Genomic DNA, 20256 nt, shown 5'->3' with positions numbered 1-20256 from the left:
GGCCACAAGAGTTGGTGTGCCAGTAAAATCAATACAAACAAACTTCTGAGGGCACTGATGGTTCCATCTAAAGTCCAGCACCATGAGACTCCACCAGCCATGAAAAGAAGGATGGTGAGGATTAGTGAGTGTCAGTGCCAAGATCCAGTTGTGAGAGCCAATACATATTCCTGATGTATTCAGAACATTTCTGAATACATTAGGAAGATGGGTATTGGGGATGAACTACTATGAGAGTGCCTTAGGCAGCAGAAGATATATAGTAATGAAGAGGAGGAGTAAAATCTATGGGATACAAGCCCCTCCATGCAATGTATGCATCATCAGCAGATAAAGGAAGTGACTGAGATCAAGAAATCCTATCATTGGCCACAGAAGGCAGTCCTGAAGAACAGCTTGAGAGCAGGCCCTTAACATTAGATCCATAAAGGTAGGGTTCTACCAGAGGAGATAATAATAATAATAATAATAATAATAACAATAATAATAATAAATGCAGCAATCAGTTTACTTTCTAAGCAATAACTAAATGACAATAATGACAAAAACTGACAAAACATGCATGATACATTTAAAATGTTTTCTTCCATTCTACTTCCCTTTATTACCCCTTTCCTCAAATAAATCACCCCATTTATTTATTTACTTACAAATGTGTGTATGTATTTATTTATGTGTATAATAATCATGGATTACTACAACAATACTCTCACAGACACTTTTGTAGCAGGCTGCTAGATTACAAATAGCGTGTTTCATTTGAACAGTTTGTAAAGCAGCTGTGAAGTTGCATGAACCCTTAGCCATGAGTACAGAAAGTAAACTTCCAGTCAAAATAAAATCATCAGACATGACAGTCATCGTAAAACTATGATAATCTTAATAACAGATAACTGTTACAACAAGCATATTTGCATTACTGTTTTGTGTTGAAATCCATGTATTGTGTGATCCTGATGTCCTTTAAACCTTCATGCTATAATTCCCTTCATACATTAACACCAGATTTACGCCTTTCAGTGTGTAATGCACTTTAGCTGCATTGCAGGCATTCAGATGTATTTATCATTATTCACCATTAGTTCTTATTAAAGCTAAATTTCAACCACTTTTGTTTGGAGGTAAATTAAATTTCTTTGTGAATGAGTGGCACAGTCACTCATTTTACTTTACTATTAAAGTACAAAGGAAGAACACGGGCTAAAAGGGACAAATTTAAATTGCTAGACATAAACTTAGAATTTTAAAATGTTAAACTGAGTCGACATAATAATTCAGCTCTGATAAGAAAACACATTAATCAAAAAAGAACACATTATGGTCATTAATGAATCAATTACTTACAACTTTCTATCTCAAGTGTGCAGTTTTGCTCATCCAGTGGATACCTTCTCAGGTCCATCATACAAGCAGCAGTGGTAGTTATCCTGAAAAGAAATCACAGCAAAATGAGAGAGCAAACTCTATTTTTCAACAGGGTAACTACAGCAGGGACGAGACAAAGATATATAATATAGATGCTGTTAGTTGTGAGAATCAACTTTTTGTTTTGTTTTGTTTTTTTCTTTTAATTGCCTCATTTTATTTACTTTTAATTTATTTTCTAAATAATTTTGATGACCATTTGATAGCTGCATGGCACTGAGTAACTGAACAAAATCCAAATCTTGCAAAAATAAAATAATACATAAATAAATAACCCCAAATTATTTTATATATATTTTTTAAAGACTGGAACGGTGGTAGTGGTGGGAACTCCACTGGGCATTATAGGTGAATAGCTAATCCTTATGTCCCAATTCTAGCTTTGTTTGGATAATCCTGTGGGTTCTCTGTTAGGTTTCACCTGGGATATGAATCACTGTGGGGTTTATACTCTGTGGGACAGTGGTGACAGCAACAGAAGAGAGAGATATACTGTAAAAGTCAATTGAATGTAATAATGCCATAAAATGTATGGGATAAAATTAACCTTATTGAAAACTTTGACTTTGTAGGTCAGTATTATTGTGTGAATAAAATGATGATGTTAGTGTAACTGGAATCAGCACAATAAATGAAAAATTTCAGACTGAAAGATCAATATTATAATTTCATTTGTTTACTTATAGCAGTTACAAAAAATGTCATATAACTTAAATAAGTATGATGTTACGTTAGTGTCAGAGTTTTATTTAAGTGTGCACCCATCTTGTCAGACATCACCTTTTTCATGAACATTACTGTTTATTGTGAGATGCTGCACAGACAAACAAAAATGACATAAATTGTACAAAGCTATTCTTTTAATAATTAAAAGAAGAATCTAAGTTCCTTTGAATATTAAACAAGGAAATAGCTTTATTATAGCATTATTACAGCATGGTACTGATGGGTTAAAACTCCTAACATACAGCTATATAAAAACCTCAAATATCTGTTGTTGTTCAGTTAATACGTTCCATTAAAAAAGTACTTTAAATGACATTTTCACATAATTTCCTGTTTCCAAGGACTTGGCTTTCAAATATAGCACCTGATGTGCCACAAATGAACACTTCATGACTCCATGGAGCATGCGAACATCAATAAAATGATAGATTATTATCTTCATGGGAAATGGTAAAGACAGATAAAACAGCTTGGAGGGAAAAGAGAAATGTTAGATTACTGCCCCCCAAGGCTTAACTTACCCTTTCCCTTTAGCATAATAATTCAAATGTGAAAATATGTCATGATTTCAAGTGAGGGATGAGAGGCAATCTAAATAGAATCTTGGTGTTTTTTTTCTTTGTTTGTTTTGTTTAACATTTTTTATTAGATGGTATTCTTATGTTTCATGTTTTACTAAAAAGACACTCGAGGAATTGATCTCAGCAATATGTCAAGACCCTCTTTGACCACATAACTCTGACTCTTTTGATGTGAACCACAATCAGGAGCATAATCTTTATAGTTCTACTACACATACTATTCTGATTTCTGACTTGCTGTTTTTTATTGCTATTAATACTATTTAATGCTTTAGTTTGATGTAGTTACTCCACAGTGTCGCATTCACCTAACACATGAAAGCTTTGAGACCAGGAGGAGAAACAAATTTATTTGGGGTTGCATCAGGAGAGGCATTTAGTGTAAAAAAAGAAAAAGGAAAAGAAAAAGTAGAGTTAGCTAAATCGAGCATGTTAAAACAACCACTGTGTTAACCCTTTGTGAATAACAGAGCAACCTAAAGCAGTTTCTATCTTAATTTGTTGTCATGGATTATGAGAAATTAACCAAAGAAATGTACTGCTGTGGTAAATGTGCTTATATGTGTAAACAACCCTGGTCAAAGAACCAGAGCTTACTGTTTTACTACTTCTATCCTATCATATTTTGTGGATATCTATCACCATAAAGGCATTCAGCCTTTCAGTCAATATCAAAACAAATAGGCAGAAAGGGATAATAAGGGATAATAACAGAAGGCAACCATGAGTCAATAGATAAGGTTATGTTGTCCATCAGACTTTGTGAAAGGAACATAAGGATGAGGCTGTGAGTAATAGGCTGCCATTCTTTCCTTGACTCTGGTCTTGTGTGAGAACTTCACTCCCACTGAGGGAGTTGCCACAGAGCAGCACAGCATGGTGGGTAATCGTCTAGGCACACCTGACAACATAGATAAATTTGTGCCAGAGGAGAGGCTCATCTTGAGTCCAATCCTCTGTTACACAGCAGAGATAACCATGCTTGTGTGCCTCTGTGCCTCTTTCGCTTTCTTTGTTCTATCTCTCTTTTACTATGCCATTATTCAAACAGCCGCTATAATGCCAATACATTTATATTCATAAATTACAAACACCTACTATACAAAACACAGAAAGATTAATGGACTTAATGGTCAAATTAAGGATATAATCAACATTACATGATATTATTTGTAAGCAAAGATTTGGAAACAATTATGCACCAGCGTTACAAGATTTTACTAACACCTAAGAGGCATCCCATAGTCTGTGTCTATGGCAAATATATTAAAAAAAATCCTACAACTGACAACATGTCTGCAAAGAAGCTAACAGCGGAATTGGAAACAATATTCTCCTTTTATGCTCCACTTGCTGGATTATGGGATGTTTTAAAAAGGAAGACCTGAAAGATTATTTTTTATTATTAAATAACTTATCCCTGCCTCACTTAAACTGAACATCCATCACATCAGTTATTCTTCTGTGGCCCACTTCCTACCATGGAGAGGAGAATAGGATCTTTTAGGAGACTACTTAGTTCAAACACCTTGTTAACTTCAGCATGTCTCACCTATTGGATGAAGTTTATTGACAATTTCAGTTTATTCTGGAACTGTAAAGATCACTCCAAGATACTTGCTGCCAATCTATGTCCTGCTCTTGGAACATCTTTTTTCTGTTATCAAACTGTTCTCCCACTAGGAGCTCAGTCTGAGTGGAGTTTTTTTCTCCTCCTCTTACCTCATGTTATGTACTTTCGTTGTTTTTTTTTTTCCTATCAGCCTACTTTTCTGACATGTCTCCCCAATGTGATGTTTGTGTAAAGTTGGTCAGAAAGTTCCTTTGTAAGTGCGCACGCGCCATTAGCGTGCTGCCTGCTGTAACCCTAATTTCCTTCGGGATTAATAAAGTATTCTGATTCTGATAATACTAATTAAACTCTGTGAATAATTCAATTCAATTTTATTTATATAGCGCCAAATCACAACAACAGTCGCCTCAAGGCACAACAAGGACAGAATACATAGGCAGGACACCATACATAGTCAGACAGAATATGCTCCTTCCTCCTTAACTAACTCCATCCACCCTATTATCCAAAGCTTCCAGAGGATGTCCCTGTAACAACCTGCAGCCAAGCCACCTGGCTGTGACAGGTGGCTTGGCCTGAACTCACTCACTGGTCAACGTTCCACACTGAAGCTGAGCCAAATTGAAGATATATTACGCAGCAGTGGTCACACACATCACCAATCAGATGCTTATCATAGATGAGACAGACTCCATGCCACTTGTCTAAACAGTCATCCTATGTGGCAAGATCAAAAGCATTAACCAAGTGTACTCAGAGTGCACAGCTAATGCATTTAATTTATAAAGTAATATATTACAAAAAATGATCTTGATTTTATGTTTTTAACCCAAGCCTGGTTAAACGAACACAACAGTGCTATGATTACTTTTCAAAAATCTCCTCTGAGTTTCCATTTCATAGTTTCGACTATAAAAGGCAAAAAAAGGAGTGCGAATGGGCATTGTATACAATGCCAGTGACAAGCAGCTTTCATAAAGAAGATGAATTTAGAAGCTTTCCTGCTTCTAAAATCAGGTAAAACTGAGGTATTTGTACAAAAAAACAGTGGTAGAAAACAAGGTGATGCCTACCAGTGTAAGTGTCTAACCAGATACTTGTTGCTCTCCTTTCGTGCAGGATCTCTCAAATTACAAAAACATCCTGTCTCAAAGTGATGCTGAAAAACTAGTTCATCCATTTATTGCTTCTAGGATATCTATTGTAATTCATTTATTATTATCATGTTGTTCTAAAAGCTCCCTGCAATGCTTAAGTTACTCCAGAATGCTGCAGTACTGTCAGGGACTATAAAGACCATATATGACCTATATTGTGACATGGTCCTCATATCAGAGTACCCTATCATCCCAATAGATATTTTTTTATCAGACTGCAGGCCTACTTGTGACTCCTAGGGTATTTAAATGTAAAATGTGAGGCAGAACCTTCAGCTTTCACGCCCCTGTTCAGTAGAACCAGCTCCAAGTTCAGAGTCAGGAGACTGTTTTAAAGATCTGGCTTAAAACTTATAGTTAGAGCTGGATCAGATGAGCCTGAACCATCCTTCCATTATGCAGCAGTGGGACTAGTCTGCTGGGGCTTTCCATGCTGCACTGAGCACTTCTTCTTCACTCTCTGTGTTTACAAATCTGTGTTTGTATTTAATCATTAGTTATTATTAAACTCTGGCTCTCTTCCACTCCCTTCTTTTCTCCTCTCTCTCTCTTCCCTCACCACCAACAGATTGTGGTGAATGGCTGCCCTTTCTGAGCCGGGTTCTTCCAGAGTTTTTTTTTCCTATCAAAAGGAAGTTTTTCCTTCCCAGTGTCCCCAAGTGCTTGTTCATAGGGATTGTGTGATTGCTTGTCTTTCTGATATTGCAGGGTTTTTACCTTACAATATAAAGAATCTTGAGGTGACTGCTTTTGTGTTTATGGTAACGTATACGTAAAATTAGGGCTGTTCAATATAACGATATCAGATGGCGATATGAAAACGTCTATCGTTTCATATTACGCTATTGTTTGTTTCGTGGTGTCGCAAAATAAACTGTTTACGGCAATATTTTTCATCGTTTTGATGGTCACTGTAGAATTTCTTAAAATTCTCTCTTTCTCTTATATTTAATATAACCACCCTACGGACGGACAAGCAACTGTTTTTATGCGTTGTCGTCACTGTTGGTCAAGTTACTTGAAAAAAGTAATCAGTAACTAATTACTGATTACTTCCCCAAAAAAGTAATCCCGTTACTTTACTGATTACTTATTTTCAAAAGTAATTAATTACTTAGTTACTTAGTTACTTTTTAAAAACACGATTTACAACCTGAATAGGTGATAAAGCGATAGATCTTTCAGCCCTATTCTACTTTTTCTGCATAATCCATCATACAAAATGTAATCAAATGGAAAAGTCTCTTTTTAAAACTTGTTTTATTAGTTTTTCTGCACATTCCAGCACATATTTTTTTTGTGTGTGTGTTTACACTCACTCTTTCAAATAGATGCAAGTAAAACACAGCAGAAAATAAATAAAGTCAAAGACTAGCGGTCCTTTTGCTCTATTTTGACCTGTAAAGCAGGAGTAGGGTAGGCGGAGGTTTACCCTGGTGCAGGTGTGCCGCGGCGGTCAGTGGAAGAATCCGCGAGTTTCTCTGTGAGTTTCCCATTACGTCGTTGCGCACTCGGTGCTTGCTTGGAAGTTTAGGGTTTTTTTTTCGCTGTAAAAATAAGTTTTCTTCCCACGCACAATGGACACTGATGTTTTTGTCACTTTTTATGGAATCAAACTCAAAGTAAGGTCAGTACTTCCACGCTTTAAACGCTGCACGCTCATACTCTCTCCCGCACTCGATATATGATCCACTGTTGATCTGCACACAGCTGTTGTCACGAACGTCGCACTTGCTTACGTCACTGTCATGAGACATTCTCGCAAAAAAATCACGGTTTTAGTAACGCAGTAACGCAGCGTTCCTGCGGGAAAGTAACGGTAATCTAATTACCTTTTTTGCAATAGTAATCCCTTACTTTACTCGTTACTTGAAAAAAGTAATCGGATTACAGTAACACGTTACTGCCCATCTCTGGTTGTCGTTAGCAACAACGATGGTAAAACCATCGCGTGACTCTGCTGTCCGCTTGTTCATTTTCCACATAAACCTTTCACAATAAAGCTGAAGATCCTGTTGAGATTTTTCAAAATAAACCGAATCACGTGAAATAGTATGCACAGTGTTTACAGACGAGAAGCTAAAAAGAGCCATCAGGTGCTAAAAAATAAACCTTAGAACAGGCTTTTCCCTGCTGCACGCCGTGTAAAAAAATACTCAGAGAAAACTGCAGCCGTTTCAACTTATGTAACACTCGACTCCAGGTACACGACGCCCAGCTGGAAACACTTCACGCCAGTAGAGTTGCCAAGATTCCCAGAATTTACAGAAAATGTAAAATTTTTGTTATATATATATCGTTGTCGGCACGATAAATGTCTTATAACGGGATATGAGATTTTGGTCATATCGCACAGCCCTACGTAAAATTAAATTGAATTGAACAGTACTGAATCTGAACAAACAACACTTAAATGTGGAGTTCCTCAAGGCTCCATTCTTGGACCTCCACCATTTAACGTACAGTATGCATGTTCCCTGTTGCTCAGATTACATAATATTATAATTTCCTATCATTGTTAGCCAGAATATACACAAAGAAAAAAAAAGTCTCTGCCAATAGAAAGTGTCACTTAAATCTTGAAATCATGGAGTCATTCGTTCACCTAATTTTCACAGCCACACAACGACAATTACAGTCTCAGGCTTTTCCCATCTTTTCCCCATCTTTTTCCCGTTTAAAGCAAATACAAAAAACAAAACTATTTTATTAGGAGATTACTTAATGTTACTTATAGTTTCAATATTAATATTACACATTACTATTACTTTACAGGTATAGTAAAATAAGGTCAGACAGCTCTTATGATAAACTTAAGTATTAATTTTTAAATATTTTTGCTAAGAAAAAGAAATGTTGTAATTTACTTAGCTATTCAAAAAAATGGAGGTAAAATAATAAAAAGAAAGCCATAGAAAGAATATTTTAGGACAGAGGATGTGAAGAGAGACAGTGAGCAGTCTATCATAACATTTCCTTCTAATGCCAGTAAAGAAGTTCAAAGGGAAGAGTTCTAACATTAACATGCTGTTTCATATTACACACCTCAGGGATTACCACCCCACAGAGTGTGACGGTAAGGTTGTTTGAGCCTAAGAGGTTTAGATAGATTCTCCTTTTCTTTCTTTCTTGTCCCCTGTCTTTGTCAGCATTTATTTCACACTGATGGATTTACTGCTGGTGATGGGGCTCTGTGGCTTCCATGTGTTTAACCAAGGAGTAAATTGCCGGTTACTTTTCGGCAACTTTCTGATCTCTGTGTCAAGTCAGAGTCACCGGTGTAGAACTCAGAGCACAAGCGTCTGGCAGGGCTTTTAGAAAAGATAAAGGTTATGCATGTTTGTATGAGGTAATGTGTGAGCATGTTACGTAGCTGTTACACTGTAGAAGTGTGCATCAGATTGCCTATGTTTACTGCTGTCTTGCTCTCCATTTACCCTCTCATTTCCCCCAGTTGTTCCATCCATTAAATGATGCAAAGCCACATTTTTCAGTCTGCTTACGCTCCCTGGTTGCTAAAAAAAAAACAAAAAAACAACATTCCCTGAAAAAGCTGCCAACCACACTAAGTCCCATATGTTGCATCACCTGCAGTGACCCTCCATATTTTTCAAGCTGTGCTCAGAGATTGGCTTGCTGGATTGATCTAACTTGTGAGGTCAAATCAGGGCCAAGTAGCTTTAAGGGAAGAGACTGGATTTCAGGCCAAAGAAATGTGCGGGCTGTTGGTCACAATCACAATAAAGGTATTCAGGGTGATAATTATGAGTGATTAATGTGTTGCAATGATTTACTTTTGTATTTTACTTAAATATTCTCAGTCACTTATTTGTACTCAATTTATGCTGGTCTTAGTTTATAGTAGTAGCAAAAGAAACATTTTAACTTTTACAGTCAAAAACATAACAAATAATTAATTGTACAAAAACATTATAATTTAGTACAGTTAAATTATAAATACATAAAAAAAATAGTAGCACTCAGAGAAGTAGGTCCCTTTTATTTGGGGTTTTCAGTGAAAAATATCGTAAACATTCCTTGCACTGTACTTGGAAAGGAGTACCCCTGCATAATTGTAGTCTAGCCATTTTCTGTGATTATAAACAAAATACTCCACTCTGATTGCTCGCAGAGCTCAGAGCTCATTGAAACAGTGAATGTGCTGTGCACCAGAGCTGCATTATTTGATATTTAAGATAATGACAGCATTTAGAGAGTCATCATCCCCCATAGCCAGCTGCTTCCCACCCACTGATGTCCATGAAAATATAGTAAGTAGGATGCTCTAGGTAAAACATTAACATTTAATCTTAATATTCAAAGACATTTTTTTTGTTAATTCTCAATCAGGCATTAGTTGTGTATGCTAAGAGCTCTCCTAAAGCTGGGTTTAAAGGTGGGTATTTTTCAGTGATAAACACCCTATCTACCAACAAATACTCCCTATATATAACAAAGACAAAGCACCAACTCTTGTTTTGGTTTCTCAGCCCAAAAATGCTTGCAGTCTTATTATTTTATATTTGCTTTTGCACAGCTAATATTTGCCCTGGAGTCAATTTTAGCTTTTTGCTTTTCTTGAAAGCTGCAACAATTGTGGGTTTATTTCTAAAACATCTGCAGATGCTACATTTAATTATATTTTCAAAACATTTTTCTTTGTGACAGTACATCTTCCTGAAACACCACAGGTCACTGAACATGGTTGTAGGGATATTTATTTTGGTCATCCTGTAACTTCATATGCCAAAAAGTCCCTGCACCTGGCTTGTTTTCATCTAGAAATAAATCTTTTAAAAGCCTTTCTAAAGCTTGAAATTGCTGTTTTATCTTTATGCGCCTATAATAACAAAATAGCCAAAATTTATTAATCTGTCACGGGTTTTGTTAGATATATGATGGACTTAGTTCAGACTGCTTCCAGTCTAACCTAAATCTAATCTTTTGAATTGCATCCACCTATCCATTGTTCTAAACCATTTATCCAAGTAGAGCTGTAGAGATAGAGGGCACGTTCTAGAGAAGCTGATAGTCTATCATGTCACTATGTTTTTGTACTGATTTTATTATGCATTATTGTTACATTTTTTCATTCAAATATTTTTAATTGATGTCAGACTACAAGAATTTCCACTTGCATGAATTTCATTTTAATGCATGCTTGTGTCTACACATTATTTGTAGTCTAATTGAATTTATTAACATAATAAATTAAATAACTGCACAGCTTTAGTAGGTCTTCAGTGGGCATTAATATGCTGTATCTGCATGTGCTGTGTGGATTTATGAGCACTCACTGACCTGCACAAGATTCCATGACCCAATTTAGGATTTGCAAAAATCTGGTCATCCTACTTACATGATATTGAGTGTCAAAGGTGATGGATTTCTTCCCCCAATTTCAGTCTAATCCTACTCCATCCAAAGTAATATTTGCACTTTGTGTCAAGTTCTTCAGTGGATGGGAAACGTTCAAACCCATATTTCGTGTGATTATGGATTTTTTTTTTTCATTTGGATATTGCATCAGTGTGTTGATAGCTGTTCATTTTACATTTAACTTGGATGACCTGACACAAGAATGATTTGTACTATTTGAGTTCTATTTCAGTATAATCTGACCTTCACAATCTGCTACTGCCTCGAGCTTTCTTCTGTTGGGTTTTGTTCACTTTAGACATTCTAGACATGAAGCACTTTGGCAACAGAGACTTTTTGGCTGCTGCTCGATCCATCAAAGTTTAAATCTGGTAGGTGTCCTTTATATGAAAAGTTTATTGAACTGTGTGCAAGATAAGACAGTATAAATGAGAAATATATCAGTCCAAAACTGTTAAATACAAATGAATTAAAAAACAAACAAAGGAAAACATTTCCTCCCAATTATAAAGGAAAGGTTTGTCAATTAAAATATTTTTATTTTTCTTACACTACACTTTTAAAAGATTACTAGTGATATATTTTGCAAATATAGCTTGCTCTGCATAATTAATCAAGCAATTGATAGTATGTGATGGGCAAACAAAACAACAATAACCTAAGAAGTGTAGCTAAGTGAACCCTACTATTAGGCCCTTGAAATTTGCTGACGATAAAGTGCTCATAATTATCACTTCATCTGCCAAAACAAGGAGGAGAAGTGGATTATCTGATGGTGCAGCTCTAACAAGCAGTTAAACATGCTTGGAGACACTGGGCTGCAATCCGTACTGACCACTCAAGCACACAAAAATTATTGAATAAATAATTAAAAAAATAAGAAAAACCCTACCAGCAGAAACTCAAAGCATTTTAAAATTATATTGAGTTTATTCTTGGCTCTTTGATCAATTTGCTATTTAGTTCTTCAACCATGCTTCAAAAAATTTGAAAAGGAGAATTCTCTCCAGCCTTTGTGCACCTTCAGGGTCAGGGAACATACAGGTAAAGTCATCCTGACCCCAAACATCTCTAGACAACCTTTTTGAGCTATCTCCTTATGAAAAGAACAAATGACTTTGTTGATTTTCTTTCATGATTGGCCACATGATTGGATTGTTAAAGTGGAGGTCCTCTATAATGCAATGTGGCATAACATTTGAAAAAATCTTAAAATTTAGAGTATTTATAGACAAATTCACAAATATAACAATACATCTCTAAAGCTTTGTATGTTGTTTTTTTATCCCATTTTCTTTCATGTTCCCTTTTTTTGCATAAGAGCTTTGGATTTCTTCCATGAAAATTGACTGTTGATTATTCTGATTTTAGCACAAGACAATGTATTATTTAGAATTTTCCACAAAGTGCTTTCTTCTTCCATTTCTTCATCTCAGAAAAAATGTCTTATTCTTCCTTCTCCATCCACTTTATCCAACAACAGCAATGAAGAGTATCACAGAAAAATATAATAGCAAGATTCCATTTTAATCCTCTTCTTAACACATCTCTCATCCTTTGTCTTGTGCTCTCTCAATCTCTATTAAATTTCACCGTCCCAGAGCAGATCCGGTTCATCGTCATGGTAGCCATTAAAGTGTTATGATTTTCAATAACATTTTATAGACTTTGGGCATAAGAGGCCTATTTACAAAATGAAATGATGAGACATCAGTGAGGAGTAAGAAACGCATGGTCATCATGTTAACTTCGAGAGGCTGAAACTCAGTGGAATGATCAATCAATTTATATAGTGCAACTAGGATTTCTGCTTCAGGTCTCTGGGAAAGAGCTAGGTTATGTCATATTATCATATCAAATACTTGCATGGAGAAAAACCATTGAGATATTTAAAGTAGTTGCCCTCGTAAAAGTTTGTTTTAAAAAACGTTGTAAAAGTTGTGTTTTTTAGGTAGAGAAGTATCCTGCTGAATGCGTACAGCATCGTTGTCAGCAAAGATTACCAATCATACTTCATAATTTGTCACCTAATGCTCTTTGATTTTCAGTAGGTTAAATAAATTTAATGGCTTAAATATTTAATCATCTCACTGTGTTAGTCAACCCCATCAAAATTACTTTGATCATGAAAATGTTTAACTATTGTTAGGAAGAAAAACTAATCTAACATCATTTGTGCAAATCTAGTTGACATGTAGTAACACTGGGGTAACAGGAAAAAAACACCAATGTGCTCAGAAAGGTGTAGCTGGCAAGGCAACAACAGAAACGGTTTTATTAGCAGTGGTACTGAAGAACAAGATCTAAACTAACTGAAATGACATTTACAGAGTTCAGTGTGCTGCAGCTTTCAAATCAGCCTTCAAATGAGCAATGTTAGTACTGAACGTCCCTGGTGGATCTCGAAAGAAACAAAAAAGTAATTTAATTTCAGATGAACTTTCAAGGCTTTACACCTACAGCTATTCTAAGTACATCTGCTTTTTATACTTGGTGGTGAGGTAAATTATGCAGAGAGCATGCAAAAGACTTGAATTTAGTGTTACACAAGCCTTTAGTGAGGCTTGGCTTGGTGATGTGCAGACGTCTTTTAAATGAGGACACAAGTAGGTCACTTCCTCAACATTATCATTTTTGCTTAGGGGGAATGTTGCACCTCCCATCAGTAGTTTTCTTCATCTGGCTCTAATGAGCTAATTACTGACTTGGTCCAGTGCAGCAATGGTTGTCTCACTGTTACCTCACCTGCAAGATTTTCTTTTTTCCAGGATGTTTTCAAGATGTTTAAAATAGAAAGTATGCTGACAAGGATTAAGTGTGAATTGTTTGACAACATGAAGTAAAAGAGAACACAATTCTTGTGCAACATGTTTGTCATTATTTGTTACCAAGGTCATGCAGCATTTGTGCATATAACATTTTTAGTTCTTGTTCTTGTTGTGTTGACAAAAATGTTATTTTAAGAGATTAAAATCTCACCTTAGACCATATAATACGGTACCATCTGGGTGCAGTCGGATCATTCTGTTTTTTACTGTGACACCATGGACAAACGATTTCTTGTCGTTGAGGAAATAGGTGTCAGGCACCCAGAGCTGGTCAGCGACCCGGTTATCTAAGGTCAGGTTGAGGGGGATGTCAGAGTAGGACAGCCGCTTGTCTCGCCATGCCTGCTGGAAGTACATTGTCAATGTGTAGTCCTGCAAGTGCACAAAGAGGGGCAAAGGAGGACAGAGAAAAGAAAAGAGCAAGAAAATAGAGGGTAAAGATAAAATGGTAGGAAAGGAGTTGGGGAAGCATGGAGGAAAGAAGAATAAAACAGAGAGATGGAGAAAAACAAAAGAAGAGGTGGTTACTTCCCCCAAAAAACAAGCATTTTACACTGGTCTTACTGGTCTGTAAGACTTTTCTTATGCAAACTCCTAGATTAGACCAGACTAGACAGGCTTCAATATTGGATGAAGTTCACTTTAAAGCAAATGGAATAGTAGCACTACAGGCCAAAAAACCCTCAGTACAAAGCAACTGGGAATTCCTTCTGTTCATAGAAACATGAGGTTAAGACAGATAGTGTGAAAGAGTGTGTATGTGTCAGAGAGAGGAAGCGAGCGAGGGAGAAAGATGGCTCGGGTTTGGTGTGTAAGTGTGTGTATGTTTTTGTCAGTATGGCTCTGGAGTATAGCACATGTCGGTGGCATGTCCAGTTGGTTTAATGCGAGTGCTTGTGTGTTTTTGACTCATGTGACTCATACATAGAAGAGAGAGAGAAAGACAAAGCAAGAGAGACCGCATATTTGAGAAAAATCTAAATAACCTCCAAGCAACCTCAAAAAATAAGTTTTACCGAGTATTTCCTACATGCTCTATTTGCTTTGACAGTGGCTGTCTTTCTGGGATTAAGAACTGTTTGGGTTATGGGTTTGCTGTGTTGTGCTTGCATAACATATTCACCCATCTACTGTTTGCTCAGCCCAAAAGTGGAACGCTAGATATCTCAGTCAAGTCAAATGAAGAAATGTATAGAAAGCGCACTCTCTCACAGAATCAAATCAAATCAAATCAAATCAAAATTTATTTATATAGCACATATTAAAACAACAGTGTTGACCATAGTTCTTCACAGTCAATAAAAACATGAGACAGTTAAAACAAACAATAAAAGAGGACAACAAACAATAGGTAACAACGCAACAAGCTAAAACAGCCAACTAGACAGAATCAAAAGCCAAAGTAAAAAAATAAGTTTTAAGACGTAATTTAAAAGACTGGATAGACTCGGCAGTGTGAATATGAACGGGGAGGTTATTCCAGAGTCTGGGTACCACGGATGCAAAGGCCCGGTCGCCTCTCGACTTCATTCGAGTCCTAGGTTGTGCTAGGAGCCTATGGTTGGACGATCTAAGTGCCCTGTTGGGATTGTATGAATGGAGTAAATCAGAAAGATAACTGGGCGCTAAATTATTCAAAATATTAAAAGTGAACAAAAGAATTTTAAAATCTATACGATATTTAACAGGGAGCCAATGTAATTTGGCTAAAATTGGAGTTATGTGTTCATGAATTCTCGTACCTGTTAAAAGACGCGCAGCTGCATTTTGAATTAACTGGAGCCGGCAAAGAGAGGAGTGTTGGAAGCCCGAGTAGAGGGAGTTACAGTAGTCCAATCTGGATGTAATAAATGCGTGAATAAGCTTTTCAAGGTCCTTTAAAGGAAGGAACGGCTTTGCTTTGGAAATCTGACGCAACTGGTAAAAGCTGTTTTTTACCACAGTGGACACCTGTTTCTCGAGTTTAAAAGAGCCATCCAGGAACACTCCGAGGTTTCTTACAGTGGACGAAAGATGGCTAGCGAGAGGGCCTAGGGCATCAGCTAACTGGTCTAGCGGAGTGTGACTACCAAAGACTACACTCTAAAAAGTAATTAATGGGACCTTTAGTCATTACTTACATATATATGTTGTTGTGAAATGAAAAATCAAGTTCATAAATACTGTTAGACTTCCTAATTAAAATTTTTATTTTATTGAGTTCGGGTGACACATAAATTATGCCTCTTTACTCAATATATAATCGTGATTTGTCTGAATTTAAAATCTTCTTTTAATCAAAAAACAATATAATTTTAAGTTCTGTCGATGTAAAATACAACTTGATGACGTGTAAACAGCTCACAGTTCCCTTCTTCTACTCAAGCGGACATATTCAACAGCACGTGTTCAAGGTTTATCAAGAGCTGTGTTCGTCGCGAACGGTGAGTAATTTTATGCGAAATTACACATATTTGCAGTCGCTCTGGATTTTGTTAGTTTACTTTAAAACAACGATGTAACATACATAACATACATCTTAGCTTGCCCCCGCGTTTGTGTGTTTTAATATACACACAGCAGCTAATTCCGCGATAGCATAAATTGTTGGGCTCTTTTTGGAAAATTTAACACTGACGTTACTCTAATGCAGACCACTGTAATTGTCTTATAATTTTTAAAAGATAGCGGACGTTGTTAGCCCCGGCGCAAACTACTATGCTAACGTAGCTAGCCAAGCTAAGTTGTGTTCACTGTGATTTTATTTTTGAAATGTGAAATTTATTTTTTGAAGGGAAGCATTTTATGTTAGTAATTGTTAAGAAACGCTTCTAAATTTTCGTAACGTTACGGGGTGAAGTTCAACCCCATTGGCTTCTGCGCAGGAAGTGCGGTCGCCATTAGTCCGGTGTGTCTGTTGACCGCTAAGAGCGGTTCTTCACCGGCTGCTCGGCCTATTTTCACAGGTAAAAGACCAGACTTAAGTGCACTGTGCCGCATATGGTAGGGTAGTTAGCTGTCCCTAATTTTTGGGGACTTTCCGTGTTTTGTAGAGACGTAGAGGCGACGTGCATTGGCACTGGCTGTAACATTGATATGCCTCAATAAAGTTTGAAAGTAAGAAAAAATCAATAGCAGGCCGCCATCTTGGTTGGGTCCCCATTCGCCGCCAGTGCATTTTTTCTACTGAGGAATGTATTCACCCATGGTAAATAAGGAAAATGTTCAAATATTTTTCCAAACAGATAAGGCAAGAAAGGTCAATAATCCCACATATGGTTTCAGTAGTATGCCAGTTTTTGCAACACTAGGGTGCACAAAAATGACCATAGCTGCTGACTCAGCATTGATTCCAATTTGGTTTTGGAGAATGAAATGAAAACAGATCAAGTGGGATTATTGACATTGTAGCTTGTGTATAAAAAAGTTTGGGTTTTTTTTTCGTATTTACTGTCAGAAATGATTCTGTCCTGTCATGCCACACCTTATGTTTGCTTTTGTTGATAAAAAAAAAAACAAAAAAAAAAACACACACACACACATATACATATATGTGTATATATATACACACACACACACACACACACACACATATACATATATGTGTATATATACACACACACACACACACACACACACACATATATATATATATATATTTTTTTTTTTTTTTTGAGTTAACACATTCCTCAGTAGAAATACATGCACTGGGGGCGAGCGGAGACCCCTCCAAGATTGCGGTCGGTGGGGATACACGCTCCAACAGACTGGCCCAGTCCATGTCACCTCTATGTATATTTGATCTATGGAAAGCCACGTTAGGCTTTCCAGCACCCAGTGTATTCAGGTCTATGTAGTTTTGAATGTTTGGTTCTAGCTCACACAGCTTTGACAGGTGAAACTTATTCACTGTATTGAAGACTCACAGGTGAAGTTGAAAATACCATCTTTTGTATTTTTGTGCAGGCACGACTTTCTGGTGTTATACACTGTCCTGGCGTTGCAGATCTAGGGGTTCCAGTTAAGACGTGGTCAGCCTTCTAAAGAAAGTGGGAATCTCACCGAAATATTCAGTTACTTTGCTGTGTTTCTTGCCAGGACAAAGGCTCAAACCATCATCTTCTCCTGGTATCGAATACCAAGGGACCTTCTGAAGTAAGCTTTAACAAGTAAGCTTGAATTGAGTAATTCAGAATCATGAAGTATGGATTGGCCTTGCAAAATCTGTAAATTTGCAACCTCCACTAAGGAAGAGCTGATGAAACATTATAGGTTACGCCATATCCCCAGTGTACAGCCTCTGCCATGTCCTTACCTAGATTGTTTTTGTTCATTTAAGTCATGGGGTAGCCTAAAATCACACATATCAAGGAAACACTCAACTCACTCAACAGTGAGAACCTCTGAAATACTCAGTTTCTGTTGCCAGTTCTGTAATGTGGGCACATTTTCCACTGAAAAAGAGTATTTTGAACACCTTCGTCAACATTTGAAAAAGCAAGAAACTGTGTCCTGTGTTTTCAAAAATTGTAGTTTCAAAACTAACATTTATGGAACATTTGCGTCACATAAACATCGCAAGCACACTCCCCACTCTTTAGATGAGTTTAAAGAAGACGTTTTAAAGAGGTTTGAAAAGCCTTTACAAACAGATCAGTGCAGCGATGTAGTTAATCAGGAGGGTGAACAATCTGACATTGAGGAGTTTAGAGATGATGATGTGAATGTACTGCCAAAGTTGATTGAAAGAAGCTTGGCTCATTTGATGTTGAAATTAGAGAGTTCATTTCATGTTCCCAACCAATGCATTGATGAGCTTGTAGAGTCGTTGCATTTTATTTGTCATTCAGCTTCCGCTCCCATCATGAAAGACATTTTACAGTCCTGCTTGAAGAGACACAACTGTGAAGTTGATGAAGCCATTGTGTCTGAAATGGTGAACAACATATGTGTTGCTAACCCTGTTAGCGCTGCCCTTTGTGATGGTGGTCCTCTCTCTTCTGCCTTCAAAAGAAGAAAGTATTTTAATGAACACTTTTCTGTCGTGGAGCCGATTGAGTATATTCTTACTGGAGAGAGTAGCTTCCAGTATGTTCCCATTCTAAAGTCTTTACTTCAGGTTCTTAGCAGGAAAGATATACTAGACCTGATCTTGAGTGAAGCAGAGGCGCAGAGAACTGTGTACAACTCATTTCATGACGGCACCTTTTACAAAACCAACGAGTTGTTCTCAAAAAATGACCTTACAATTGCGCTAAATCTCTATGTGGATGACTTTGAGATTTGCAATCCTCTCGGTACATCCAGGAAAAAACACAAAATCACATCTGTATATTGGGTGTTAGCTGATGTCCCTTCATTGCTCAGATCTCAGCTAAACTCAATCTTCTTAGCAATTCTTTGCAAGGCTGAGGATGTAAAGAGATTTGGTTACAGTGCTGTGTTAGAGCCACTGCTCAAAGATCTTGTGGTCTTAGAGGAGGAAGGACTGTATGTTCCATCACTGGGTAGAAGAGTCAAAGGCACAGTGTTTAGTGTAGTTGCAGACAACCTTGGTGCCCATTCTATGGGGGGATTTGTTGAGAGCTTTTCCAGTTCATATGTCTGTAGGTTTTGTCTTGGTGAAAAGTCACAATTTCAAGATGGTGAAGTGAGAAATAAGGCATTCCCACCCAGAACAGCGGAACAACACACACTGCATGTCCAGGCTTTACAGGAAAATAACAGTTTGATGCATGTTTATGGAGTGAAGAGACAGTGTGCACTGACGGCAAAACTTAAATATTTTCATGTTTTGTCTGGATATCCACCTGATGTGTTGCATGATCTCTTTGAAGGTGTAGTGCCCCTAGAAATAGCACTGTGCCTAAGACTATTCATTCACAACAAATACTTCACTCTTGAAGAGCTGAACAAATGCATCAAAGAGTTCCCCTATAAATGGTCGGACAAAACCAATGCACCACAGCTTGTTCCTGTGAACTTTGCCCAACGGAAAAGTGTGGGGGGCAATGCCCACGAGAACTGGGCTTTGCTTCGTCTCTTGCCACTCATGGTTGGATCAAAAATCCCTGAGGCTGACCCAGCATGGGAATTGCTTCTTGTGCTTCGAGACATTGTTGAGCTTGTTGTGAATCAAGTGCACACAGAGGAGACCATTTGCTTCCTGGACAGTAAGATATCTGAGCATAAACACAGGTTTCTCATGGTTTTTCCAGAGCAACGCCTCATTCCAAAACACCATTTCCTAGAACATTATCCAGAACTTATCAGGGCTTATGGTCCTCTGGTGTCACTGTGGACAATGCGGTTTGAGGCAAAGCACAGCTTTTTCAAGCGTGTTGTCAGACATACTCGTAGTTTTAGAAATATTCTGCTGTCACTGGCCATGAAGCATCAGTTGTTGCTTGCTTATAACCAACATGATTCCAGAGCTGTCAGACCATTACTACAGGCTACAACACTGTCTACAATGGATGTTAGTGTGCTGCGAGAGGATATCCAAGAAGCACTGCAGGCTAAGTTTCCTGGTGAGACATGTGTCCAGATAGCCAAAAGTGTGTGTTACAGAGGCACCAAGTACACTAGTGGAATGATCCTGGCTTATG

General features: G+C 37.3%; 1 protein-coding gene across 1 annotated transcript in view; it reads right to left on the bottom strand.

Annotated features, from left to right (window-relative positions):
• The window catches only part of gabrb2b (gamma-aminobutyric acid type A receptor subunit beta2b), a 70195-nt gene that overhangs the window by 16876 nt on the left and 33063 nt on the right, over positions 1 to 20256 (bottom strand). The window contains exons 4-5 of the mRNA XM_084940682.1: positions 13821 to 14041; positions 1345 to 1427 (exon numbers count right to left, since the gene is read on the bottom strand). Of these exons, the coding sequence (XP_084796808.1) occupies positions 1345 to 1427; positions 13821 to 14041 (304 nt within the window). The remainder of the gene's footprint in view (positions 1 to 1344; positions 1428 to 13820; positions 14042 to 20256) is intronic.

This window comes from Perissodus microlepis, chromosome 10 (assembly GCF_051167445.1).
Source record: "Perissodus microlepis isolate ML-2025 ecotype Zambia chromosome 10, ASM5116744v1, whole genome shotgun sequence".
Taxonomy (NCBI): domain Eukaryota; kingdom Metazoa; phylum Chordata; class Actinopteri; order Cichliformes; family Cichlidae; genus Perissodus; species Perissodus microlepis.
The sequence above is the reverse complement of the archived record's forward strand: the minus strand, read 5'-3'. Positions and strand labels throughout refer to the sequence as shown.